This window comes from Natrix helvetica (assembly GCF_964273705.1).
Source record: "Natrix helvetica genome assembly, chromosome: 14".
Taxonomy (NCBI): Eukaryota; Metazoa; Chordata; class Lepidosauria; order Squamata; family Natricidae; genus Natrix; species Natrix helvetica.
In genome coordinates, this window is record NC_138564.1 from 5,341,294 (window position 1) to 5,369,044 (window position 27,751).

At 42.9% G+C, this 27,751-nt stretch overlaps 1 protein-coding gene across 2 annotated transcripts; it reads right to left on the minus strand.

The window, feature by feature from the left end:
* Positions 1-235: 235 nt before the first annotated feature.
* On the minus strand, positions 236-26,056 carry STX2 (syntaxin 2). 2 transcript variants are annotated; one of them, XM_081966660.1, is made up of 11 exons: positions 25,760-26,048; positions 21,140-21,214; positions 18,075-18,174; positions 13,777-13,851; positions 12,735-12,808; positions 10,578-10,686; positions 10,356-10,429; positions 9,207-9,344; positions 5,351-5,461; positions 4,120-4,247; positions 236-2,712 (listed from the first exon to the last, which is right to left on the minus strand). In XM_081966660.1, exons 1-10 carry the CDS (start codon positions 25,787-25,789, stop codon positions 4,164-4,166), a joined length of 870 nt encoding a protein of 289 aa, XP_081822786.1. In that variant the 5' UTR covers positions 25,790-26,048; the 3' UTR covers positions 236-2,712; positions 4,120-4,163. The 2 variants fall into 2 exon arrangements, with proteins under 2 accessions (XP_081822786.1, XP_081822787.1); XM_081966661.1 differs by lacking the exon at positions 4,120-4,247 and having other exon boundaries at positions 25,760-26,056.
* Between the last annotated feature and the right edge of the window lie 1,695 nt (positions 26,057-27,751).

Consider the following 27,751-nt stretch of genomic DNA (forward strand, 5'->3'; position numbering starts at 1 on the left):
CCATTGTAACTGCTAAGGCGAAGCGCCCATCGACCTGAGTGACGTTGAGTTGGTCACGCCCACCAAGTCACATGACCAATGAGCCATGCCTACCCAGCTGGTCATTAGGGCAGAGAGCCGGTTGTTAATTATTTGAATCTCACCACTGGGTACGTTCTAGGAAACAGTTCACTGCATAAATAAACCTGACATTACACTTGACTCAAAACGCCGAAAGAAGCAATGTCAAAGAAGGTTTTGTTAAAAAACAAGTAAGGCACCTATCACAATTTATTTCATTCTCAGCATAAATAATAGCTACATATGTATTTTAACCATAAGAAAGCAAAACACAGTTACTTGTACATATATTTACAGGAATAATACCCTTCCAAAACAAAAACAAAGTAAAGTGAGTTTAAGACACAACTTGTGTAGGTTGCCTCTGAATTGTTTTAGAAATTCTTAACAGCTGGACATTTCGGGTTCAGATCTAGAGGGAAATAATATGTAACCCACCCACCCATTAAAAGTCCGCGGGACTTCAGTGCAGCTAACCACCATTAAACTGAGATCTTTGCAAACCACATCAACTTTTGGAGTCACCACTCCTATCAAAATCAGGGTTTGTTTTACGACGAAAGCCTTAAAAAAGATAATGGCCAATGTTCGTCTTAATCCCTCAGGGGGTTGGCAACTAGAAAGTAAGGACTGAATGCACTTCAGACAAAGCTGTAATGCAATCCCAATTTTACTCCATTAGCAAGTATGACTCCCTTCCTTTCATATTCCAGTTTAGGTGAATTAAAAAAAATAAAGTTCAACTTGAAGGCATCTTCGTTCTCCCTTATTTAGACTTTGGTGTGCCAAAACCTAAAAATTCATTTTCGGCAGCTGCCTTGCTAAATTGATGGAGAGGCTGCAGAAACAGGTTTGCAAACTCACATCGCTTCACACAACACAGTCCTTTGACTGAAGAGGCAGCAAAAAAAGGGCTTAAAAATCAAGGGAAACCCACCCCACACTCATCTCCACAATGCCATGCTTTCTGAAGGTTTAGAAAGAAAGAAAAATCTGAAATTAGAACAAAACAAAATAGCTTAATAAACTTCACAGTGAAGAACATCTTTTAAGACGAGGGAGACTTCATTTCACGCATGACACTAAAGCTGGGCTTAGTGTTAGCTTTGGACAGAGCTTAGAATTGGGATCCTGCACGCTTCCTTCGTCCTCTGAAGGCTCACAGGATTCCAGTCAAGGTTAATTTCATTTCTGGAAGTAACTAAAGTGGCTTTTGGCGAACTTCAGCGGACAAGGTGGTTTCAAACTCACTTTAGTCAAGGTCAAGTCGTGTCAATTTCAAACCCCGGGCTAATTTGCTACTCGGTTTAAGTGAGTTTGCGGTAAACTGGGATCGCTGGCTCAAATGTAATGTCAAACTACCTTCTGTGTAAAAAGAAACAACGTTTTTACTCAGCCAGAGGACAGGTGAGCATGAAGACTGAATTGTAGCCCTGATTTTGCCCCAGCTTCACTTGTGAACCAGGTCAGTCTGGGACCACGAGTAAACGAACGTTATTTAGAAACAGTGCGGACGTATCTCAAAAACGGTTTGCAGATTCGCCACTTAAAAAACAGGAGGCACTTAAGATTCCCACCTGGTGGCCTTGAAGCGATCAAAACGCTAAAAAGCATTTTGTTTGTTATGCAGCAGTTTTAAGACGATTTAAAAAACGCATGAAAACCGGAGAGAAAGCAATTTTATGCCGCCAATCTCAAATCACCTTTGCTTTAAAAATAAAATGCAATTGTTATCGTGAAACATACCTCTGAAACATAGCGCTTAGGACTACAAGCAATTGCATTTATGGCTGCTTTAGTTTCAAACAAGACAAATGTCAAGACCTCTGTTTTCTGGGTGATGAATCTACCCATTTCCAACTGGTAACACTGATGTCCTGGGAGCTTTGCAACTCATTTTATTTATTTATATATTTCCAGACAGGAAACCATTTTAGCATTGCATTTGTGCTGATAAATAAATAAAGGGAGACTAGTATAGATCTATTTCAAGCTATTTAGCTCTCATCAGCTAGCCATACCCTTACTGGGATTTGAACCTGGGCTGTTTTTACATGTTAGGCAGTTGTATTAGCCACTAAGCCACAAGCTCTCCTCCCTTATCAGCTGAGCCAAGGAAGTAAGTAAGTGTTATGTCAAAGCACCTGGTATGGCCAAATATGGGAAAGAGCATACTGCTTCCCTTTTGCCTTTCAGCTCCACTCTAGGAGCTTTCCAGGTTAATACAAGTGCCTAACATGTAAAAACAGCCCAGGTTCAAATCCCAGTAAGGGTATAGCTAGCTGATGAGAGCTAAATAGCTTGAAATAGATCTATACTAGTCTCCTTTTATTTATTTATCAGCACAAATGCTATATATATAGCAGCCTTTAAATGAGTCCACATCAGAGGTGTCCTGGCTTCCTTCATGTTTGGTTCAGGTCTACAGATATCAAAGTGTTAAGAGTCCTAAGAGATCCTTAAACGACGACTTAATTTTGCCATCTTGGAAAACAGCATCTTCGTGATGGCAAGAAAAGGCATCTTGATGAGAACTTGGAAGAGTTTCTAGGGTTCCCAACCTCCGAAAAAAGGCTAGGAGAAGTGTGCAGCTAGGATAATCCCAACGATAACAATCAAGAGAGTGACACAAATTAGCACGAACATCAGTTTCTGCAGAGAGAGGGGAAACTAGGATTAGCTCATCCCCAAACAGTGACGCACAGATGTATAAAAACCAAAGATGTGAATTAACAGAATAACAGAGCTGGAAGGGACTTTGGAGGCCTTCAAGTCCAACCCCCTGCTCAGGCAGCAACCCCTATACTATTTCAGATAAATGGTTGTCCAATCTCTTCTTAAAAACCTCCAGTGTTGGAGCATTCACAACTTCTGGAGGCAAGTTGTTCCACTGGTTAATTGTTCTCACTGTCAGGAATTTTCTTTTTAGTTCTAAGTTGCTTCTCTCCTTGATAGGTTTCCATCCATTGCTTCTTGTCCTGCCCTCAGGTGCTTTGGAGAATAGGTTGACTCCCTCTTCTTTGTGGCAACCCCTGAGATATTGGAAGACTGCTATCATGTCCCCCCTAGTCCTTATTTTAATTAAACTAGATTCACCAGAATGTCTTCTCAACTTCCTGCTCCCACTCCAGAATTTAACAGAATAATAGAGTTGGAAGGGACCCCTAGTCCAACCCCCTGCTCAGGCAAGAAACCCTATACCACTTCAGACAAATGGCTATCCAACATCTTCTTAAGAACTTCCAGTGTTGGAGCATTCACAACTTCTGGAGGCAAGTTGTCCCACTGATTAATTGTTTTCACTGTCAGGAAATTTCTCTTTGGTTCTAGATTGCTTCTGCCCTTGATTAAGGTTTATTGAATTTATTGATTAGTTTCCATTGTTTCTTGTCTGGTGCTTTGGAGAATAATTTGCCCCCCTCTTCTTTGTGGCAGCCCCTGAGACATTAAAAGGCTGCTATCATGTCTTCCCTAGTCCTTCTTTTCATTAAACTGACATACCCAGTTCCTGCAACCGTTCTTCGTTATGTTTTGGCCTCCAGTCCCCTAATCAACCTTCGCTGCACTTCTTCACACTCTTTCTATTTTGGCATTTCCCATCGTAACAATGCGGAGGCGAGCAATTTCAAAGCGAGGAAGAACAGGGTAGCCAACTGATCTAAAGAGTGCTCTCTGCCCCGAAAGATCTGCTGAAATCAAGCACGCCTAGATCAGGAGGGGATTACAGACAGTTGATCTTAATCCTCAATCTCCCTTCATCCCGTCCTCTTCAATAAACTGATGAAAAAACTCTCTGTAAAAGCTCAAACGTCCATCTTCCAAGCCCCCCCCTCCCCAAAAAAGAAAGGAAAGCAGAGCAAAACAAAATGTGGGTTTTAGCCCAGAAGACATGCAAAACAAAATAAAGAGGCCGTTAGCCACTGGAGGTCTACGCCTCTATGCAAAATCTGCCTTTTTTTTTGCCGTCAGACAGGCTGGGAAGAAGGCAAGCATACAGACACAGATGAGAGTTTTAGAAAAAGGTTAACAGGCGAGGCCAGCTGGTCAATTAGTACTTACTGAGAGGTAGCAGGGAGAGTTGCTCACGGACAGTTATCTAAGCATCATGGCACCCCAACAGCCAAGCCAATTATTAGAGCCAGGAGAGCCAACAGGACCAGTACAATAATGACAATAATCCATTTTTTCTGCCGAAGGAAAACAAGACGGATTGTTTTCAGTTAAGGTTTTCTTTTCTTTCTTTCTTTTTTGAGTTTTCGAAATGGAAACCGGAGTCCATTCTCAACAGGCAGGAGAGAGGATCTCGGATACAGCGGCTGGGCCTCAAAATTAGTAGGCATCCCTCGACTTACAACCGTGCGTTTAGTGACGGCTGAAAGTTACAACAGCACTGGGGGTGGGGGAGAGAAAGACTTACGACCGGTCCTTGCAATTAGGATGGTTGGTGCATCCCCACATTCACCTGATCGAAATTTGGCCGCTTGGCAAACGGCGTGTATTTACGATCGTGGCATCGTCCCAGTGTGAACCCTGAAGCTGACCCGACCGAAGCCATTTCGGAGCTTCAGCGTTGCCACATTGGAGCAGAGAGATGGGGAGGGAGGGAGGGGGGGGAATAGGGATAGCTGGGATTTTGTAGCCAAAACAAAATGCTTTCTCTTGAGAATCAAGGACATTCTCACACCTGGTCGGCGGAAGGAGGAGTGATGTCACCAGGCAACCAGAGAGCGACTTGATTGGACCATGTGACTGATGGTTTGGGGAAGGGGAAAAACTGTCACTTTTAATTAGGTGAAAACCGTGGGAACTCTCAGAGTCGGTTTTCACCAGAAATGTGCCAATATGATATATCCAAATAAAACTCTTCTTTGAGGAATCTACCTGCCTTGGGAGTTTTGTTTGCTATGGGTGTATTACTTGGAACCCTGACATCCGGGAGAGGTCACGTGATCACTATTTGCGACTTTCCCGGCTGGTGTCCGACAAGGGGGGGGGGAGGGAGGTGGATTCGCTTAACGTTTGCATGGTTCGCTTAACAGCTGTAGGAATTTGCTTAGTCATGGTGGCCCAAAGGTCATAAAGTCAGGGACGACTCAAACCGACACACTTAGCGACAGAAATTCAGCTCCCCCGTTGAGGTTGTAAGTCGAGGACACTCTGTAAATGCTGGGAGGATTGTGGTACGGGAAGGACTGCGGTGGGTAAGCAAGACAATACACAATATATATTTTAAAAAAAACAACAACATTGAGAAGCAACTGGCCAGGGTTTCTCCATGGTAAAAACTTACTCTACGAGCTTTACTTTGGTATTTGACGGCCTTCTTGGTCTCTTCCTTGGCGTGCTCTACGTAATCCACCGCGTTCATCACGTTCTTCTCGATGCTGTTGACCATTTCGCCCTTCGGGGTGAAAGCCAGAAACACAACACAAGAAGCAATCAAAGAGCCGAAATTGGCCATTAATGTCACCTTCTGGAATCCTTTCGACAACACCAGAATGGAGATGACACCCCGTTGGAATCACGGATGGGATTATTACAGGAGGGATGACCGACGGTTACGAGGGCATTCGCAGAAAACAGAGATTCGCAAATGTTAGGCTGGCTTTATTCATTCGTTCAAACGTTGGAAGCTCTCCTGCTTGTTGAAATCACATCAACAAGCCAGGAGGGAGGAAAAATGAAAGAGAGGAAAAACAGAAAGCTGGATTGCAAAGATGAAATGATACCGTATTTTTCGGAGTATAAGACGCCCTGGAGTATAAGACGTACCTTAGTTTTTTGGGAGGAAAATAAGGGGGGAAAATTCTGCTTCTGCCTACCAGCATCCATCGGTATTCATCTGGCTACCGTCCGTAGCAAACAAGCCTGGTCAGCTTCGGCACATTAGTTCGCCGGTTGCAAGCGTGCGAGTGAGCTCGCTTCACACGCATTCACCTCTTTGGGGCTGAAACGCAGCTTCTAAAACACAGCTGATCATCGCAGGGAGCTCCTGTGAGCAAAGCAGGCAAATCACGGAAGTGGCCAGACAAGGCAGCAGCTGTTCCGGGTTGCCATTTTGACCTCTGGGCCTCACATTTTCAGCCTCCAAACGCTCCGTTTGAGACCCATTCAAGGCTGAGGGGATCGCCAAAGCACATTGGTGCCAATTGGCGCTCAAAAGCGCGGTGCACAGAGACCAAAAACGGGGGGGGGGGAGACCTAAAACGCGATGCGCAGAGGAAGCGATTGGTGTCAGTGTGCTCTGGCGATCTCCGCAGCCTTCAACGGGTCTCAAGCGGAAGCGTTCAGAGAAGGGATGGGTTCCTGCCAGTTCTAACCTCTTCTATAGAAGAGGTTCCACAAATCTGCAGTGCCGTTTAGAACCAGTTCCAGCTCCCTCGCCCCGCCCGTCTGCACATCATCAAGATGAAGAGCGAGAGGAGGAGTTCTGGGAGTTGAAGTCCACAAGTCTTAAAGCTGTCAACGTTGAACACCTCTGGGTATTTTTTTTCTAAAGGGTTAGGGGTGCAAGGGTCTTGTAACTTGACAGCTTTAAGACTTGCGTGCTTCAAATGCCAGAGTTCCCGAGCCAACCTGACTGGAGGAGGAATTCTGGGAGTTGAAGCCCACAAGTCTTAAAGCTGTCAAGTTTGAACACCCCTGGGTTTCTTTTTTCCTAAAGCGTTAGAGGTGCAAGGGTCTTGTAACTTGACAGCTTTAAGACTTGCGTGCTTCAAATACCAGAGTTTCTGAGCCAACATTTTGGTTGCTAAGCAAGAGCGTTGTTAAGTGAGTTTCACCACATTTTACAAGTTGGCCACGCCCACCCAGTCACATGGCTGGCAAGCCACTCCCACCCAGTCACATGGCTGGCAAGCCACTCCCATCTGGTCACATGGCCAGCAAGCCACTCCCACAAAGCAGGCCACACCTACAGAAGAGGTACTAAAAATTTTTGAAACCCACCACTGGTTCAGAAGCTGGAAACGCAAGGCGCAGAGGCCAAAAACGCAATCCATGGAGGGGGCGATGGTCTGTGGCATTCCCTACAGCCTGAAACAGGTCTAAAATGTGACATGCGGAGGCTGAAGGGCTACATTCGAAGTATAAGACACACCAAAATTTTCACCCTTTAAGGGTGGGAAAAAGTGTGTCTTATACTCCGAAAAATACGGTATTTTATTTTGTACAGCTTGCTCACTATAGACATTCTAATAGGGAGTGGAAGGCCACACATCTCCACATTGCCAACGTTGGGGGAAAAAACCTGGTCTGCATAAATTCCCCACCCGCTTGATGAGAATAGCAGGAGCTAAAACGAAGCCCATTCAACTAACAATAGTCAAATCTACCTCTATTAAAATGCCGGTGTATGCCATGAATGTGGATTGGATGAAGCAATTTGGTGAATGGCGTGGGAAAAAGATGAATGTATTACAGAAGAGAGTTTACCTTTCGTTGTCCTATCCAGCAGCAGATATGATTAGGCAGCAATAAACAGCAAAACGTTTAAAAAGCTCATTACAACATTCACTTCCATGCCTTTTTCAAGAAAGGAACTTAAAAAATGGTTCAGCTCATGAAAATTCAGACTAGTAGCGTGACAGTATGGAAACTAATTTCATCCTGTGCTAAAGGACGAAAAATATCCGTAATCGCACGGGATAATTTTAGATAATGTTGAGAGGAAAGCTTTCCGAGAGAAGAGAATTCAAAAATGATTTTAACTCCCTTATAATGGTTTCCCAAGAAAACAACCATGGCCACGAGCACCTCTAAGAAATCTTTTTTCAACCGGAAAATACTATTTGGAATTTTTATCTGATTTATCGCCACCTAATGTATATGGAAGGGGGGGTGGGAATCCAAAGAAGAAAGGTGACACTCATTCTCCCGATTGGCTGGATTTTCATGGAAAGTCCTCTCAAATAATTTTATAATAATCGCTCTTAGCGTTATAACAAAGTCCCACCTGCCCCAGAAAACATCACTCAGTCACTTGACTTTTATGCCACCCAAAAAAATCTCGATAGTTTACATTGAAAATACAAAGTGGGTATTACCAAATAAACAGAACCAAAATAAAAAAAAAATTAAAACCACCCAATAATAATCAAGAGCAGTTTTTTTTAAAAAAAGATGCTTTACCAAAACTAGGAAATGAAACAAACCAATCACACTCACTGTCTTTAATTTCTAGGTTCCCCCCCCCCCCCCATTCTTACCCTGACAAGCCACATATAATGGTTATTTTGTCCATACTCATCTATGAGAGAGAGAAGTACTCAACTGTGGGAGAGAGAAAGAGAGAGAGGAGAGAGAATGATGGAACAACAGATAGAACAATAGAATGATAGAGATAGCATGATAGAATGATAGAACAGATAGAATGATAAATAGAGATGATTGATATAGAGATTAGATACAGATAAGAGTAGAATGACAGAACGATAGATGAGACAAAGAGAGAGAAATAGACGATAGAGCGAGAGAGGGACGGACAGAGAGGAGAGAGAGAGAATGATGGAACAACAGATAGAACGATAGAATGATAGAGATAGCATGATAGAATGATAGAACAGATAGAATGATAAATAGAGATGATTGATATAGAGATTAGATATAGATAAGAGTAGAATGACAGAACGATAGATGAGACAAAGAGAGAGAAATAGACGATAGAGCAAGAGAGGGAGGGACAGAGAGGAGAGAGAGAGAGAGAATGATGGAACAACAGATAGAACGATAGAATGATAGCGATAGTATGATAGAACGATAGATGATAGATAGACACATGAGAGACAGAGAGAAAGGATAAGTACAATTGGATAAGATATAAGTAGAATTGTTTTGCACCAATTTTTCATAAATGACACAAGTGTCATAAATGTGTCTATGATTCAAGGTCTTTTTTCTAAAATTACCTGCTATTATTGTTTTCCTACTGAATAGAGAAGGGTGCCAAGCCAGTATATCCTATTTTATATGTGATCTCCATAGCTACTAAGCTGGTACGATTGGCTTAGAACTGGGATTCTACCATCTTATCAGGCCATTTCCTCCATGCTGAGGCCAGTCTTTTAATAACAACAAGTTATTATCCCAGCACGGTTCTAACCTAACAAAGCACCACCCAGTTTATACCTGAGGATGTCAAGACTCACCTGAACCTCCACGAGCATCGCCATGTCCATGAACATTTCGTGCAATTCCTGTATGCTCGATTCCAGTTTTATAATGTCTTTATGACGCGACTCAATTTCATCGAGGGCTGCTCTGGTCAGCTTGGTGTCCAAAATGATCTTTTGAGATGTCGGAGGAAGGGACAGACACGAAATAAGTACACTTATTAATTTCCTTTTGATAGAAGAGAACTCGTCGGCATTTGGGTTTTAATGTGATTTGCTTGTATTTTCCACAAAATTCTTTTAGGACCCAAAAGATCAAATCTGCATTGAAGTCACTTTGATATGACCCATGGGCTAATTTATAAAGCAAATTAAACTAAACTAAACTTTTAAGTCAACAAACGCAGATTTTTAAAAAAAATATTTTTTATTTTGCAATTTCCTTTGTTATATATAAAATTTCCATATCACAATGGCAGTGTACTCTCTGTGTACAATCTCTTTTTAATACAGAAAATAAACCTTATACACACAATAATTGTAATCGTTATTCTCAAAGTCTATTCACCATGATCTTCACTTATCCTTGTAAACAATTTCCATTATTTAATTAAACACTCTGTTGTTGCAATAATAGTTATTATTAACTATAATTAGTTAATAATATCAAACTTTATAAATGTCACATTTGTAACCTTACTCCTCTGTCTATTAATCATGTTTACTTATCATAATTATTCAATATTCATTATTTAATTACACGCTTACTTCATTTTTATTTACATATCCTCCTTGATTTTAAATTGCTAACTTCTGCTTCTGTTTTCTAACCATTGTTAAATAATTCCCAAGTTAAAAATATCCTGTTTCCTCCTTATCCTTAATTTTCAACGTTAATCTATCCATTTCAGCACATTCTAATATTTTCTTTATTAAGTTTTCCTCTGTAGGTATATTTTCATTTTTCCAATTTTGTGCATACACAATTATCGCTGCTGTTACCACATGTAAAATTAAATCTGTATTTCTTTTATTATATTTTTCGGGTAGGTTACCCAACAAGAACATCTATGGCTTTAGGTCTACTTGCTGTTTTATCATTCCTTCTAGCCACTGCTTTATTTTTAATCAATATTTTTTTTTTTGCCATACCCAGCCCAACAAACGCAGATTTGAAATACGTACGTCCGCAGTGAAAATGGAAAGATTGCCGCTTTCCAACATGTCTTCCAGTTCTTCGTCCGTGGTGGTTTTTCCAGCTAGCGGAAAACGAGAAGAGGAAAAACTTTTCTCGCAAAGTACGTCATCATCCCCCTTTCCCTAGCATCATATTTTTGCTATAACGCATTGGCAAGGTGGGGAGGGTTCTTCAGGGTAGGAGAAAATTAGCAAGGAAAGATCACTCACTTATCTCCAACTGACGGCGTATCTGGTCCTTCGTGCGTTCCCGGAAGACGGTTTGAGTTCCGTTATACGTCGTCATAACGTCCACAAACTTCCGGGTCAACACTGAATGCTGGAAAGGACGACACGCCAAGGGGTTTTGCACAAGTTAGAGAGTTCTCTTTTGTAGCAAAGGCCTTTGCAGACATGACTGAAACGGATAAGTCAGTTTCGGTAACTGACTGATCAGTTGCAGGTGTTTATTGAAAGGAGAGATCGAATGGGCAGAAGGAATGGCCTTGAGGAACAGACGAAAGAGCCACGACCAAGACAACAGTTGGATAAAAGAAACCTCAGTCTAGGGCAGAAATGTAACCTGAGAAAGTGTCTCATACATGACCAAAGCCCGCACCCCCCTCCCGTTCATGAAGATAAAGAGAGGGAGGACATACAAACCTGCAAAATTCTGTTAATATAACCTTAAGTCAAGCCGCAAACCCAAGAACGGCACGTGGCAATTCTTTTCCAAGCTGATGTTTCCGAATCCATAGAAAGAATCTTGCCAAACTAAAGTACTCTAACTATCTACATCAAGTATATACTATTAAGGAGGGGTTATCTTCACCCTTTTTTTCTCTAACATATAATATCCAGGGTGAGTTGTTGTTTACCCTTCCTGGGAATGCAGACTACACGCGTGTATTTATTGTCTGGTAAACTTGCAAGATTTGTTTTTCTTGCCATGTACATCTATACATCTGAACTAGACTGTGTTGTTTCTCTGTCATATAATATACCGTATTATTCGGAGTATAAGACGCACCTTTTTCCCCTCAAAAAAGAGGGTGAAAATCTGGGTGCGTCTTATACACTGAATAGAGCATTTTTGGCCTCCCAAAACAGCGCCACCTTTGCAAAAAGGGTCCTTGCATAGCCTTTAGGAGGCTTCTAGAAAGCTCATGGGGGCTGGAGAGGGTAAAAATGAGCAAAAGATGGGGCATTTTTTGCTTGTTTTTGCCCCCCCCTCCAGCAGCATTCTCTAAGCCTCCTAAAGGCTATGCATGCCCCTTTTTTGACAAAAAGCGGACTATTTTTTGCTCGTTTTGCCCCCCCCCCCAGCCCCCAGGACCATCTACAAGACTCCTAAAGGCTATGCATGCACTTTTTTTGACAAAAAAAACGGGGCCGTTTTTGCAAAAACCAGGCCATTTTGGGGAGATCTACAGAGTGCAAAAACTTTTTTTTTTTAATTTGCCTCTTCAAAATCTTGATGCGTCTTATACTCCGGTGTTATAGTCCGAAAAATGCGGCATGTGGATACATGCATAATTTTGTATTTATTTATATTGTCATGTTTATGTAGTGCATATTGGAGGTGGTGACCCTTTAAGAGCTGTAGGCAACAAAATTTCATTTTCATGTACGTCGCTTAGTGTACATTCAAAGTGACAATAAAGTTATTCTAAGTATTTTCTAAATCTAAGTCTATTCTCTGCCTGCCTGCCTGCCTGCCGACTACCTATCTCTTTTATTCAATTCAGTTTATTACCGTCATAGACCAGAACAAATAAAAACACTCCATAAATATACAATTAAAAATTCTAGAATAGAGTAATAAACAACAGGTAAAATCGATTTGTTAAAATCTAGCCTGTCAATTATACATGGTCTAACTATACTAAAAAATACAACTCCTAAACTGTGTGGCCTGTAGTCATTTTATTAGTAAAAGGGAAAAGAATAAGCAGTGCAAAGGGTTACCTGTCTCATTCATACACGCGCCACTCTAGTTTTTAGTCTTCCCCATAACAATAGGTCACACTAAGAATGATAAACTATATCCAACAGGGCTGCTTGTTTAGACAATTCAGCGAAGACCATTGTCTGCTTTTTAACAAGAGCCTTGACACCCTTTTCAATGCCACACTGGACACCGCGGAAGGGGAGGAAGCAAAAATGTCTCACCACGCCCTTCCTCCTGGGGAGATAAGCAAACTCAAGATGCAGCGCGCAACTGTCTTCTGCATCCTTCTCTTCGAAACTGGGCCAAACAAAAGGCACGTCACGAGTTTCCTTTCTTCTCCCAAGGAATTTCTAAACAATACCCCTCCCCACCCCAGCAAGGGGTCTCTCCTCTTTGACAGTGGTTTGCCAAGACTGACTTTCCTTTGCTACATGTACCTGTGATTTTCGTATCCGGACATCCGCGGAAGTTCGGTTGATGTTCTCCTCTCGGGCTAAACTTTGTTCCATGGCTGTGAAACAGACAAAACCTTCTCAGAGATGATAATCATTATCCTTCATCCATCCATCCATGACTGTAACTTTGTTGCTTGTATCCTTACGATTGATATTGATTGTTCCCTGATTGCTTATTTGTACCCTGTGACTATCATTAAGTGTTTTTTCTTATGATTCTTGACGAATGTCTCTTGTCTTTTTATGTACACTGAGAGTATCTGCACCAAAGACAAATTCCTTGTGTGTCCAAATGACACTTGGCCAATAAAGAATTCTATTCTATTCTGTTCTGTTCTACTCTAATTCTAATTCCATTTCCAATCCATTCCATTCTATTTCCATTATTTCTATTCTATTCTATTTTCATTATTTCTATTCTACTCTATTTCTATTCTATTTCCATTATTTCTTGTTCTTTTCTATTCTATTTTCTCCTTCCTTCTTTCCTCCTCCTTCTATTCTATTCTATTTCCATTATTTCTATTCTATTCTATTTCTATTCTATTTCTATTCTATTTCTATTCTATTTCTATTCTATTTCTATTCTATTTCTATTCTATTTCTATTCTATTTCTATTCTACTTCTATTCTATTTCTTTTTTTTTTTTGAATAATATTTCTATTCTATTTCCATTATTTCTATTCTATTCTATATTTCTTGTTCTTTTCTATTCTATTTTCTCCTTCCTTCTTTCCTCCTCCTTCTATTCTATTCTATTTCCATTATTTCTATTCTATTCTATATTTCTTGTTCTTTTCTATTCTATTTTCTCCTTCCTTCTTTCCTCCTCCTTCTATTCTATTTCCATTATTACTATCCTATTCTACTCTATTTCTATTCTATTTCCATTATTTCTATTCTATTCTATTCTATTCTATTCTATTCTATTCTATATTTCTTGCACGTTCGTAAAAATGTCTATACAGTGATGTTTCACTGCTTCGGCGCTTTTATTTTTGCTCACAGTTAGGGTATACTTACACTTCAATTTAGCACGGATGATATTGGCTGTTTTTCTGATCTCTTTGTTCAATTCTTCGAGTTCTTCCTTCGTTTCTTTAACAAAAAAGAGAAATGGAAATTCTGCTTCAGGGCTCAGTATGATAGCGAATGCTTCCCAAACAAACCTTGTCTACTTTCTACTGAGCACACAATGATGTTCCCATCCTCCTCCTCTTTTAACAACCCCATAATCCCTTGCGGGGGTGGAGTCTAGGCAACTGAACGGAGCTGACTGGCCAGATGCCCTTCCTGTCGCCAATGCGGAGTTTTTGTTCAGCATATATATTCTCATTGTGCCCAGAGAGAGAAATATCTGCCTCTACCTAGGATTGAACTCACAAGCCTCCTGATTGTGAGACGAGAGCTCCACCTCTAGGCCAACCGCACCACTCAATGATGTTCCCGTACAGGATTCTGGAATGAGGGAATCTCTGAACTAGGATGGACAACATCAGGGAGTCAAGAGTCCACGCAAGAATCTGGTCAGCATGAAATTGGCGCTAAGATACCTCGACGGAATTCAAGAAGGGGTGGACTTAAAAGCATTGGTGGAAATGTAACAACTCTAGGCTGATCACTCTCTTGACTCCTCCACCAGGCGCTGTCTGTCCTTCCCCTCTACATGCCACCCAAGCTCGTAGCGGGCTGTTTTCTATGGGTGAACAGCAAATGATGACCATGCCCTAAATTCTGTCCCATCTCTCAACTTCAGTTCTGATCTCTTTTTCCCTTCTGCTCTTGAAGGACAAAGACTCTGAAGTTCTGAACTTTAACTTTATTTAAATTTATAAACCGCTCCCTCTCCCCAAAGGGACTCGGGGCGGTGTACAGTCAGGGTAAAAAACACCATACATACATATAGATAGAAGAGGCAATATACAAACTGTACAGTAAAATACAATTAAGAACAGCGTTAAAATCAACCCCTAAAATCTACCCCAAAATTAAAAATAATTAAAAATTAAAAATAACCGCCAGGAGGATAAAAATAGAACTATAGATGGGCTAGGCCAGCTAATTGGAACAGGTGGGTCTTGAGTTTCTTACGGAAGGAGCGGAGGTCAGTAATGGTTCTAATGTCGGGGGGGAGGTCATTCCAGAGGGTCGGGCCCATCACAGAGAAGGCCCTACTCCTGGGTGCCGCCCGTTGGCATTGCTTGGTGGACGGCACCCGGAGGAGTCCCTCCCTGTGAGAGCGAATTGGTCGCAGGGATGTATGCGGTAGGATGCGATCCCGCAGGTAGCTAGGTCCTGTGCCATGGAGCGCTTTAAAGATGGTAATCAACACCTTGAAACACACCCGAAAAACCACAGGTAGCCAGTGCAGCTCGCGCAGGAGAGGTGTTATGTGGGAGTATCTCGTACTCCCCATGATAGCCCGCGCGGCCGCATTCTGGACCAGCTGTAGTCTTCGGAACTGAAGTTGAAAAGAGTTAGCAAAGGTTGCACCCTGATCAATCAATTCATTTTGGACGCTGCCTCTGTAAGCTGCTCGAAATCCTAGATGGATTTTCATACTAAAGCTCCTTCTGGAAACAAATCAGAGGAAGGATTTCCACCCACCAGCTCTTGCAACTCACGGAAACCTGTTTCCTTTTTCCTGTCTAAAATAATTCAGCTTTATCGCCCAGCATTCTTCGACTGGAGTTCACAAGAAGCATCCTCTCTCATCCAGCCATCGATCAGTTGACCAACAGCAAGAATTTATAGGCAAGGTTAGCTCTAAATATTACATCTCTTGAAGCACAACTGCATTTTTTTTAAAAAAAATTACTCTTGGATGATTAGAAAGCCAGTTTGGTCTAGTGGTTAAGGCATCAGGCTAGAAAACGGGGGACCGCGAGTTCTAGTCTTGCCTTAGACACAGAAGCCAGCTGGGTGATTTTGGACCAACCACCAGGAGGCGGTGAGTTCTAGTCCAGCCTTAGGCATGAAAGCCGGGTGGATGGCTTTGGGCAAATCACCAGGAGATTGTGAGTTCTAGTCCCACTAGAGGCATGAAAAATGACTGAGTTACTTCGGGCCAATCACCAGGAGACTGTGAGTTCTAGTCTCACTTTAGGCATGAAAGCCAGCTGGGTGACTTTGGGCCAATCACCAGGAGACTGTGAGTTCTAGTCCTGCCTTTGGCATGAAAGTCAGCTGGGTGACTTTGGCCCAGTCCCTCTGTCTCTCTTAGCTCAACCCACCTCACAGGATTGTTGTGATGAGGAAAATAAGACGAGCAGGATGTATTGGATATGTTCACCACCTTAGTTTATTTGTAAACATAAGAAAGGCAGAAATACAAATAAATGGATAAATAAAATATTCCCAGTATTATAAGATTCCTCTGCTGAGCCACTAAATGAATCCAGCAGATCCCCAATGCTGACTTTCCCTCTCTGTTCTTAGGGTGCATATATAAAGTATTTGAACTTGAAATCTCTATACAGTCCTTCAACATTTATGACGCTTTGCATGCGGTAATTATAATTTCAATTCATTATACAGGAGAACAACAGCAGTCCATTTTGTTTGTCCCTTCGCAACCCTCAGTCAAACAGCCGTACCAAGCACGGCTGGCATGGCACTGGAGACCTCTGTATACTATATTTAGCTCTTTTTATACATGAATCCAAGAGCAGGGAGCTAAAATTAGTCCACAATTATAAGTGCTAGAGAAAACAAGTGGATTTTAAAAAGCTGACGATAATGGGATGCTGTCTTGGTATAGCGTGTTTTAATTCTTCCCAAAGTGAAGAAGAACTATTTTCTTGGAAGTAAGGCTTAGAGATTTTAATGGAACACAATTCTTGCGTTCCATCCATCAAGTATTTGAGTGGAATAGTGTAGAAATAGCTCACAACTTTGATTTTTGGGGAATTGAGTTTTTGGCCATATACTCATTGGAGACAACTCCCCCCCCACAAAATATGTATGTATGTATGTATGTATGTATGTATGTATGTATGTATGTATGTAAGTATGTATGTATGTATGTATGTATGTATATGTATTGTGTCACAAGCCCTGGTATGCCCAAATATGGGAGGGAGAACACTGTTTCCCTTTTCTGTCTTTCGGCTCACTCCAGGAGACCATCCAGGCAGAAAACCATCTTTTTTATTTTGCCTTTGTTACATTTGTGCTGATAAATAAATAAAGGGAAACTAGTATAGATCTTGAATAGCTTGAAATAGATCTATACTAGTCTCCCTTTATTTATTTTTCAGCACAAATGCAACACACACACACACACACACATATATATATATAGTAAAGTCTCAATTTAATAGCCTGATTAAGAGAGTTGGTGTCACTTACTCCCAATTATCTGTTCACAGTATGTTATCCACTGGTCATTTCACGTCATTCATAGTGACTTTATGTCAACACAACACGAATTTCATCTGTTGCCTTTGCTGCCCATTGCATCGCGATCTGCTAAATTGTGGTTTTGCTGTTTTTCACATCATTCTTTGCAGTTATTTTTTTCCCAGCCAATGGGATATCCTCTGGATTTCTACGCCAGCATATGAATATTGTATGAAAGGCCAGTTAGCAGGACTAGGAACTGACAAGAAATAAACAGGACTACAAGGGGCAATAGAATTGAGTCCTAGCAGCAAAGTAAATTTCTACGGTAAAATTGGGATGCAGTGGCTCAGTGGCTAAGACGCTGAGCTTGTCCATCAGAAAGGTTGCCATGTCGGCGGTTCGAATCCCTAGCGCCATGTAACTGAGTGAGCTCCCGTTCCTTGTCCCAGCTTCTGCCAACCTAGCAGTCCGAAAGCAGGTTAAAAAATGAAAGTAGAAAAATAGGGGCCACCTTTGGTGGGAAGGTAACAGCGTTCCATGCGCCTTCGGCATTGAGTCATGCCGGCCTCATGACCACGGAGACGTCTTCGGACAGCACTGGCTCTTCGGCTTTGAAACGGAGATGAGCACCGCCCCCTAGAGTCGGGAACGACTAGCACATATGTGCGAGGGGAACCTTTATCCTTATGACATTATAAATTGCGATGAATTCTTTTTTTTAAAAAAGACGCTAGCTCTAACAGATGCCATAAGCCACTCACTGTGACTTTCCATGCAACGTAGATGTTTTTAAAATGTGTTTTTTTTTAAAAATGGAATTTTTAAAGAAGAGATTGGACAGCCATTTAGTCTAGAATCGTAAAGGGTTGGACTAGAAGACCTCTGAGGTCCCTGCCAACTCTGTTACTCTGTGATTTTGTAACCTCAGCCATCATATTTAAACAGTTACACGGAGATGGGGGAAAAAAAAAACTTACTATCTTTTGGATGTGTGGCCGAGAGAATAACGCTGTGCTTCTTCCTCACTTCTTCTACAACGTCTGAGATTTTGGAGATGTATTTCCTAACTTCCTCGACCTTTGGAAGAGCAGGAAAAAAGACATCAATAGGAAGCAGGTTTAAATTCACAGGTGGCGAGCACTCTACTGTAGAGGATAGGGGGCCTCCAAGCTGACTCAATCAATCAATCATAAATGCAAAACAGTTCTTGACTTGCAACAGCCCATTTAGTGACCATTCAAAGTTACAACAGCCCTGGAAAAAAGTGACTTAGGAATGTTTCTTTTTTTGTTTCATACTTACAACCCTTGCAAAATCCCAGAGTCACCTGATCCTGCAGTGATTCACTTAACAGCTGTGGCAAGAAAGGTCGTAAAACAGGACAAAAATTCCCTTAACAACGGGCTCTCTTAACCACAGAACATTGGTCTGTAGAGATTCTCCGTCCTCCGGGTCATGCTTGTCCCAAAGGTGCTTTTTCAGGAGGCAACTGGGCTTCCTTCTTTTTTTCTTCCTTTGAAGATGCTTCAGTTCTAATAGGATGGTGGGGGAACGGAAGGATTTATATTCCTTGCAGACAGCTGGTCATTTGCATCCTTTTTAGAGGGTCATTTGTGCTTCAACGACCCTCTAAAAGGATGCAAACGCCCAGATGTCTGCAAGGAGTATATAAATCCTTCCGTTCCCCACTATTCTGTCAGAGCTGAAGAAGACTTCTTGGATGAGAAGCAAAACGTCTTCAAAAGAAAAAAACAAACAAGAAAAGTCCAGTTGCCTCTTGAAAAAGCACCTTCGGGACTCCAAGTGGCCTCAACGACCCTCTAAAAGAATGCAAACGACCAGCTGTCTGCAAGGAGCATAAATCCTTCCCTTCCCCACCATCCAGTCAGAGCTGAAGAAGCTTCTTGGAGGAGAAGCGAAACGTCTTCAAAAGAAAAAAAACCAAGAAAAGTCCAGCTGCCTCTTGAAAAAGCACCTTCGGGACAACTGTGACCTGGATGACGGAGAAGCTCCCTAGACATTGGGGACGGTCCCTAAAACGTGGGAAGCCAGGTGTGACCCTTGTCTGACACCCACGAGGGATTGCGAAACTCAAGGGAATCTGCCAAACACACCTGAATGTCGTTTCTGCTGCTTGACAGCCTACACTGCTATTTGTCTCTGGGCAAATCCAAGGCAAAGCCATTACAGATAATCCTCGACTTACAGCAGTTCATTTAGTGACCGTTCTAAGTTACGACGGCACTGAAAAAGGGGACCTAGGAGCATTTTTTGCACTTGCAGCATCTTGTTCTGGCCTAGGCAGAGTCTTGGTCCCGACAAAAGCCCTTTTATTAAACGATTGTGAATTCCTCTCATTCACATTCAGCCAAGGCCTGGCAAACAGTCTTTCAAAGGAGTATTTATGACCACAGACCTTATCTATCTTGGAAAGCTGCCATGTCAATATTTTCCAAATGAGGTGCTGTGCAAGGAAAGGCTGGGCACAGAGTCTCTGAGATTCACGGACAGATCTTCACACTCCTAAAACCAACGGATTGTTTCCTGCAAAAGCCCACTCCCCTTTCACTCCTCTTTAATTTCCTTTGGGAGGGGCCATTCATCCTCCTCCTGTGGCTTTACTCCCAAGTCTACCCTGATTTCTGAGCTGTTCTTTTCTTCTGGCAGCTCTTCGCATGCGCACACTGGGAACAGGCTCCAGCTGTTCTTCTGCCTCACTGATGTCTGACTCTGAAGGCAGCTGATAACTGTCAGACGGCCCTGGCCCCCTCTCTGCCTCCGATGCAGAGCCCTCGTCACAGCCTTCCCCAGACTCCAGGACTGGCCCAGGTTCCTCCCCAACCCTCCTCACTGTCCGAATCTGCTGCCAGCTCTGTTGGCTGCTGGTGGGCCACAACACATCCCCATGATTTGCATTTGGATGCTTGACCACTGACTCACATTTATGACGGTAGCAGCATTCCAGAGTCACACGATCCCTCTTCTGACAAGCAAAGTCACTGGGGAAAACCAGATTAACTTAAGAACTATATCACTCATTTAAGAACTGCAGTGACTCGCTTAACCAATGTGGTAAGAAAAGTCGTAGAACAGGGCAAAACTCACTTAACTTTGCTCCTGCTCCGGGCGTGGAGCAGCGGTGAGGTTCTGCGTGGCCGGCAATGACTCTGGGGGCCATCCGGGAAGACGAGGAACGCGAGGGGGGACCCTGCCCCCCATTGATGGCCTCCGGAATCATCGCTGGCCACGCAGAGCCTCGCAGCTGCTCCACGCCGTGGAAAACATAGGCGCAATTACAGCAGGAGCAAAGCCCCTTTCCCAACTGGCCCTTCTTCCCTCGGAAGGCTTCGGAGGGAAGCTTCTGCATTCCTCGCGTTCCTCGTCTTCCCGGATGGCATCCGGAGTCATTGCCGGCCACACAGAACCTCGTTGCTGCTCCATGCCGTGGAAAACAGGCTCGCGCGCACAGCTCAGAAAATTACAGCCTCCGAGACTTAATGGTGGGAACTTGTTGTCACTCGCCCGGGCTTCTGCAGAAGCTTCCCTCCGAAGCCCTCCAAGCGAGGAAAGGCCAGTTGGAAAAGGGGCTTTGCTCCTGCTCCGGGCTGTAAGCTTCCCTCCGAAGTCTTGGGATGTTCTGAGGAGCCCCCCAAGGAAAAACGCCGCTGCCAGGTAGTTAAAAGTACCTCTTTGATTCTGTCAGACTCTGTCAGTCTCTCTCTGATTCCCTCCCTCACTCCCTCTGTCTGTCTGTCTGTCTGTCTCACTCATACACACACACACACACTGTGGTCACCTTGTTGAGTGTTCCAATCACATTTGAAACACTCAACAACTGGCCTGCATTTATGGTATTTTGCAGCATTCTGCAGTCATAGGACCAAAATATATGGTTAAAAGAGAAACATTGTCAAATGGGAGGGGGGGGACACTCACTGGACAACTGTCTTGTTTAGCAACAAAAAGGTGGGGCTCAATTGTGGCCATTAAGTCGAGGACTCCCTGCATTAAGAAAGTTGCTTCTGGCAACTTAGATTTTTACCTGTAGGAAAAAGTCTTCCATGTAATGGTCGCTCTCGACGACAACCGTTGCTTCTCCATCTTCGTTTTGAGTGCGCTAAAAGAAGCAGAAATATTTCCCCGTGTGAGTAATCCTTTTTTCAAAAGCTACAAGCACAAGATTAGGTAAAACCGGGCTCAAAAACTGGGCTGCCATCTATCTGAAAGGGTCTCCTGCTTGATCAGGGGGTTGGACTAGAGGACCTTCAAGGTCCCTTCCAGCTCTATTCTGATTCATGATTCATGGCGATGGCTTGTAACACAAGTTAGCCTAGTGAAGATCGGAAGATCGGCTCAGCCCAATCTTTTTTCTCCTCTCCACCGACTGCTTATTTCCTTAATAAAATGATAATTGATGCCTTTTCCTGCCGTTAAAAGATGGGTGACAAAAAATGCCATTCATGAATCGGGCTGGGCCTTCTGCGTCTTCTCGTTCTTTTATGACTCATTCATAAGACAAAGGAGAAGCTTTTCAAGCCAGAAACAGGCACACAACGGAAATATTTGTGCACCAAAAAACTTTCCTATGTGATCCTCGGAGAATAAATTAAGACTTTTTCCCCCACCAATTAAAAGAAACCTTTCCTAGCTCTTTCGCTAAAAGTTCAACCTGACGTATGCCTGCTGGGAGGCAAAACCCGCTAAAATCGGTGGGATGCTTTCACAATTACACACCTTATTCAGAATTCCACTTTCAGCTGGTCACGATCGCTTTAGGAGAACATCAACTGGAAGAAAAAGCTGATCTAAATTCCCACGAGACCTCCCATCTTTCCCAAAGACCCGAGAAAGCGAATCTGCTATGGAGATTCTCAGTCATCCAAGGTCATGGTTGTCCCGAATTTACTTTGTCAAAAGGCAAGTGGACTTTGTTTTTCCTTGAAGACGTTTCGCTTCTCACCCAAGAAGCTTCTTCAGTTCTTCTTCACTTTCAATCGGAACTGGAGAAGCTTCTTGGAGGAGAAGCGAAAGGTCTTCCAAGGAAAAACACAGAAAGGGTTTTCTTACATATTGTTCTTCTAAAAGCAAGTGCGAGGAGCTCGCGGTGAAATTCTGGAAGTTGAATGCAGCTCACGGTGTGTCCATTGTTGAAAGCATTGTGGAATCAAATATAACAACCCATTTTCCCGCGCTGAAAGTTGCTGAAGTTAAGCAAAAAGGCTCTTTAGTTCTAAACACCTTCCTTTTCCTTTTAAAGCTTCTTTGTTGCCTCAGGAAGAGATAAGAATGAGAGGAAGGAAAAACATATCACAAGCGCACAGACACACTCAAATATCCAGTTGTGACGATACCAAAAAACAAAAACAAAAAGTAGCCAGAGGAATACTGATGGTATTGTTCTTGCAAGTTGCCTTGGACAGCACAAAATGAAAGCAATGTAAACATTCCAACAGAACCACAAGCCACCTATCATGCGTAAAAAGTTAAAACAATAATTTTAAAATTACGCTCTTTCTGGATAGCCCACATTTCTGCAGAGAAGTCCTTTGCTTATGTAAAAGTTTAAAAAGTTGAGGTTTCATGTTATTGCCTTCGGAAGTTGTGGGGGCTTCATCACTGGAGGCTTTCAAGAAGAGACCGGACTGCCATTTGTCAAGAAATGGTGTAGGGTCTCCTGCTTGGGCAGGGGGTTGGACTAGATGACCTACAAGGTCCCTTCCAACTCTGTTATTCTATATTCAATGGAACGACTTGCCTTCGGAATTTGTGGGGGCTTCGTCACTGGAGGCTTTCAAGAATAGACTGGACTGCCATTTGTCAGAAATGGTGTAGGGTCTCCTGCTTGAGCGGGGGTTGGACTAGATGACCTTCAAGGTCCCTTCCAACTCTGTTAACCTTTTAAATCTGTTAAACCCTATGTTACTACACCGAAATGAGTTGGAAATCAATGCCTCTTCTTTTCTTCTCCCCCCCCTCTACCCTATATATTTCTCTTTTTTCTTCCTTTTCCTCCCCTATTTTATCTTTATTTATTTTTATTTATATTTTTGTACTTTGTGTTTGGATAAAATTTTGATGCGAGTGTCTTTTTTGTTGTTTCTGAAATTAAGAAAAAAATTCTTCATGGCAGGTGTTTGCGGGGGTGGGTGGGTGGGAGGTCAGCTTTCTCTCATTACTGCTTGGGAAAAGAAAGGCAGGGGAAATTTATTATTTAATTTATATGCTTGCCCGGCTCTGGATTCTTTGAAATGCCTTAGTGCTCAACAATAATGGAGAGGCAGTATAGAGCTTCCTTCCCTTTCTAGGAAAACAAATTAAGATGAAAAACTGGGATCGGGTTAAACTTTTCCCAGCCAGAAGCTGATCTCAAAAAGGCACTCACTGGCAGGCAAAATCTTTCAAACGATTAGGTGGCAGAAATACGATGGCAGAAACCATTAGTAGCAGTGAAATCAACGAGGAAGGCACTACTACTACAAAAAATGGATGCCCTACTACTGAAAAACCTACTGTATTTTTCAGAGTATAAGACGCACCTTCCCCCCATAAAAGAGCACAGAAATGTTGGTGCATCTTATACACCGAATACAGCCATTTTTGGCCTCTAGAAGGCCCTCCACCATCCCATTTTTGTGAAAAAACGGTCCGTTTTTCACCAAAACGGGGGTGCTTTTGCCTCCCCCCAGCCCCCAGGAGCCCTCTGCAGGCTTCAGCAGGGCTGGAGGAAGGGAACAATGCCCCCGCTTTTGCCTCCCCCCAGCCCTGCTGAAGCCTGCAGAGTGCTGCTAGGGGTTGGGGGAAGGCAAAAAAAATTTTTTCCTTACTTATCTATTCGAAATCTTGGTGAGTCTTATACACCGGTATAGTCCGAAAAATTCAGTACTCAGTTACGATGATAGTAAGAGAAAAAGGGAGTCAAAAAACCCTCAAAAAACCCATGATGCAGAAAATGTGGCTGTATCGCATATAGAGACAGGCATTCAGACGTTTGCACAAATGTACACTCTAGGGTAGTGCTCAACTTTCAGCGGTTCGTTTAGTGACCGTTCAATGTTACAACAGCACCGGAAAAGTGAACGATTTTCACACTCACGACTGTGGCAGCATCCCCATGGACACGTGTTCAAAATTTGGACGCTTGGCAACTGGTTCATATTTATGACGGTTGCGATGTCTGGGGGGGGGGAGGGAACGTCAGGCGATCCCCTTTTGCGACCTTCTGACAAGCAAAGTTAGTGGGGAAGCCAGGTTCACTTAACAACCGCCTGACTCACTTAACAACTGCAGCAATTCACTTAATAACTGTGGCAAGAAAGGTTGTAAAACGGGGCAAAGGTCACCTAGCAATGTCTCACTTAGAATAGAACAGGAATGGAATGGAATAGGAATAAGAATAGGATAGAATAGAATTCTTTATTGGCCAAGTGTGATTGGAGACACAAGGAATGTGTCTTTGGTGGATAGGCTTTCAGTGTACATAAGGAAAATAAAATACATTCATAATCTTGGGCTCAATTGTGCTCATAACTCAAGGACTACCTGTAGATACATGCCTCTATATGGCAGGTATAGCTTTAAATAAATATTCTTTTAAAGGCACAATCTATCCTTCTCTTCAACAGAACTCAAAGCAGGTCAGAAGATTGAAATTGCAATTAAAGTATTAATTAGACATATTAAATACAGGCATGGACCAATAACTGCGCACCATCGATGCAAGATGCTTTCTTTAAAATAACACCCACCTACATGGCTGCCCAAACTCTATCACACCTAAGGTTTTAAAACTTTTAATTTCCATCAGTCTAACACAGTTAACAAAGAGGGAGAAGGCTTCCCTGTTTTTGTTCTGAGTTGTTTGTTCACCCTGATTCTTTGTATCTTCCCAGCGAGTAGCAAAACAAATTTGCAATGTTTTCAAAACACCGCTTCATTTTACACAAACTTTTTTTTGCTGAAACAGTAGATTGCCTGGTACCACAACACAAAACGCTTGCATTTTTATTAGGCAACTTTGCTTTGCTCCCTTTTAAAATAAAGCAAATGAGCAGAAAACAATGCTTCCCCCCCCCCCAAAAGGCAAACGCTTCATGCAAAAAAAAAAAAGGCTTTTTTTTTTAAAGGAAAAGGCTAGATAAGGCTAGATTGCCAGCTGGTAGGAAAAGCATCTCTTGCAAAATTCCTCAACCTGGGAATGGGGGCGTTTGCTTTGCCCAGCTGTTTTTTAAAATATATATATATATTATTTGATTTGGTTTCAACCAAAGGCTGTTCTGAGCTGGCTGCCCTCGGGGTGACGAAAGCCTTTGGGAGACAAATGTAAAAAAATTCACTGGCACAAAAACACCCCTGGGCTAATGTAATGCCACCCAGGGATGGGGGGGGCATATAAATTTAATTTATAAATAAAATAAGGAGGATGGGATTGTAGAAAGCGGCTCTTTTTCTAAAAGGCGTGCCACCAGCATCCACATCCTCTCTTCTCCATCCCCCGGGAAGACGTCGCCCACCTTCTTTGCAACGGGCGCCAGGTTGCAGCAGGAGGCAAGGATGCTGCCGCGCATCCTTTAATTGGCCTCTCCCCCCCACCTCCCGGAGGGGGCTGTTCCTGCCTAAGGGTCACCCTCCCTCCGCCGCTGCCGCCTCCTCCTCAGCCTCTCACCGATGCCAGCTCGGCCAGACGGTCCCTCATCCTGGCGGAGCTCCTCCAGCCGTTTCTCCCCGGGCGTTTCAGCTGCTCCTTGCCCACCTCAGGCGGTTCCCGGCTCCGGGAGGCTCCAGCGGCGGCACAGCCCGGTCGCCGCCTCCCCGCTCGCCGATGCCAGGGCAACCACTGCCCGGCCGCCGCCCAGTGCGCAGGCGCAGGCGTCGCCTCCCGTTAGAAAGCCGAAGCGGGCAGAGGGGACCGAGGGAGGGGTGTGGCCGCTTACAAAGGAAGGGCGGAGTTATGCAAATGTAGAAGTCTGGTCCAAGCCGAAAAGGCCGGGCCGACAGAACTCGTATTAAGAATATCACTGAGGGAGCAAGAGAGGGGGTGTGGCCTCTTATCGAGGAAAGGCGGAGCTATGCAAATATGGCGTGTAGTCCAAGTGAAGAGGGGTGGGGCGAGGGAGCTCGTATGAAGATCCTTATGTGGAATATTACAACAGGGACCAAGGGCGTTAAAGAAAGGGCGGAGCTATGCAAATAAGTGTTCTATCCAGGCGAAGGAGCTCATATAAAGATCGTTGTGAAATGCTAGAGAGATCTACAGGGACCAACGGATGGGCGTGGCCGCCTACACTAGAAAGGCGGAGCTATGCAAATTAGTTATTTAGTCCAGGCCAGGAGGGAGTGGCTAGGGACCACATTAAAATCCTTATTAGAATATTAGAGATGCTTTTTTTAAAAAAAACCCTAACATTTCAAATTTAAAAAAAAAACATTTAATGCCCATTGTATTGTTTCTTAGCTTTTCTATTTAATTCCTCCTATTTTAATCAATTTGTAGGACTTTTGAAATTTTTTTATCATGTTGTAAGACATCCATAGTGGTTTTATCAATGATATAAGTGGCATAAAAACTGAATAAATAAAAATGTTCATGTTATGACCTAGGTGTGTGATTTGTTTGAGCACTTCTCTACCCTTTGCATTTTTTAAAAAAAATCTTTTTTATCTCTTTATTCAACGGTTGGATACCTGTGCTTCGCTATGGAATTACGTGATCGGGCTTGATAAATTCACAGTTTAACGCTTGAACATTAATGAGTAGTTATGATCAGCCTCTCCTCTCCCCTTCTCTCCCTCAGGCTTGCCCCAATGATCCTCATCGCAGCCCGCAGGTTGGATGAGTCACACACTGGCCACACCTATGCCCAAGTGGCAGTTGGAACAGGGTTCTTTTCAGCTGGGGAGGGGGAGTAGAATGTCTAACTGCTTAGCATCAGACCATGTTAATAATAATATAAGAAATACTAATGCTCTGATTGTCATTTCGAAAAATCCTTTCTCAGCGAGCACCTAGAAGCCAAGAGGAATATACGTGCCAAATTTCAAGTTTGTAGGCTTTACAGTTCTGGAGATTTTATGATGAAGCGTAAGTGGTGTTTCGCTTTTATATAAAGAGAAAATAAACAGATTGGGGTTGACTTTAAACATTTAGCAAAACCAAGCAGATGGTTCCTGTTTCTTTTCTCATTTCTAGAGAAATCAGGAGAAGCAGTGAGGAAAAAAATAAGCTTACAGGTGAAAGTTTCTCTTTTTGAAACTGCATCCTTATTGCAGAAAGAACAAAAAAAAATCAAGCACAGGTATTTCTTGACATAGGACAATGGAGCCCAAAATTTCTGTTGTTAAGTGAGTTTTGCCCCATTTTACAACCTTTCTTGCCACAGTTGCAGTGAGTCGCTGCAGTTGGTAAGTTAGAAATCCTTCTATTAAGCAAATCCAGTTTCTCCATTGATTTTGCTTGTCAGAAGTTCGCAAAAAGTGATCATGTGACCTTGGGACACAGCAACGATCATAAATATGAACCAGTTGCCCGGCGTCTGAATTTTGATCCGATTATAGGGATGCTGCAGAGGGGTTGCAGTGGCCTAGAAGTGGAGCTCTCACCTCACAATCAGGAGGCTGTGAGTTCAATCCTAGGTAGAGGCAGATAGTTCTCTCTCTG

Coding starts and splice junctions, on each gene's coding strand:
- STX2 (XM_081966660.1), bottom strand. CDS start 25,789: ATGAGGGACCGTCTGGCCGAGCTGGCATCG. Junction 10,430..10,577: donor ACGCCGTCAGTTGGAGATAA/GTGAGTGATCTT, acceptor GTTTTCCGCTAG/CTGGAAAAACCACCACGGAC. Junction 9,345..10,355: donor TTTCCATTTTCACTGCGGAC/GTACGTATTTCA, acceptor ACATCTCAAAAG/ATCATTTTGGACACCAAGCT.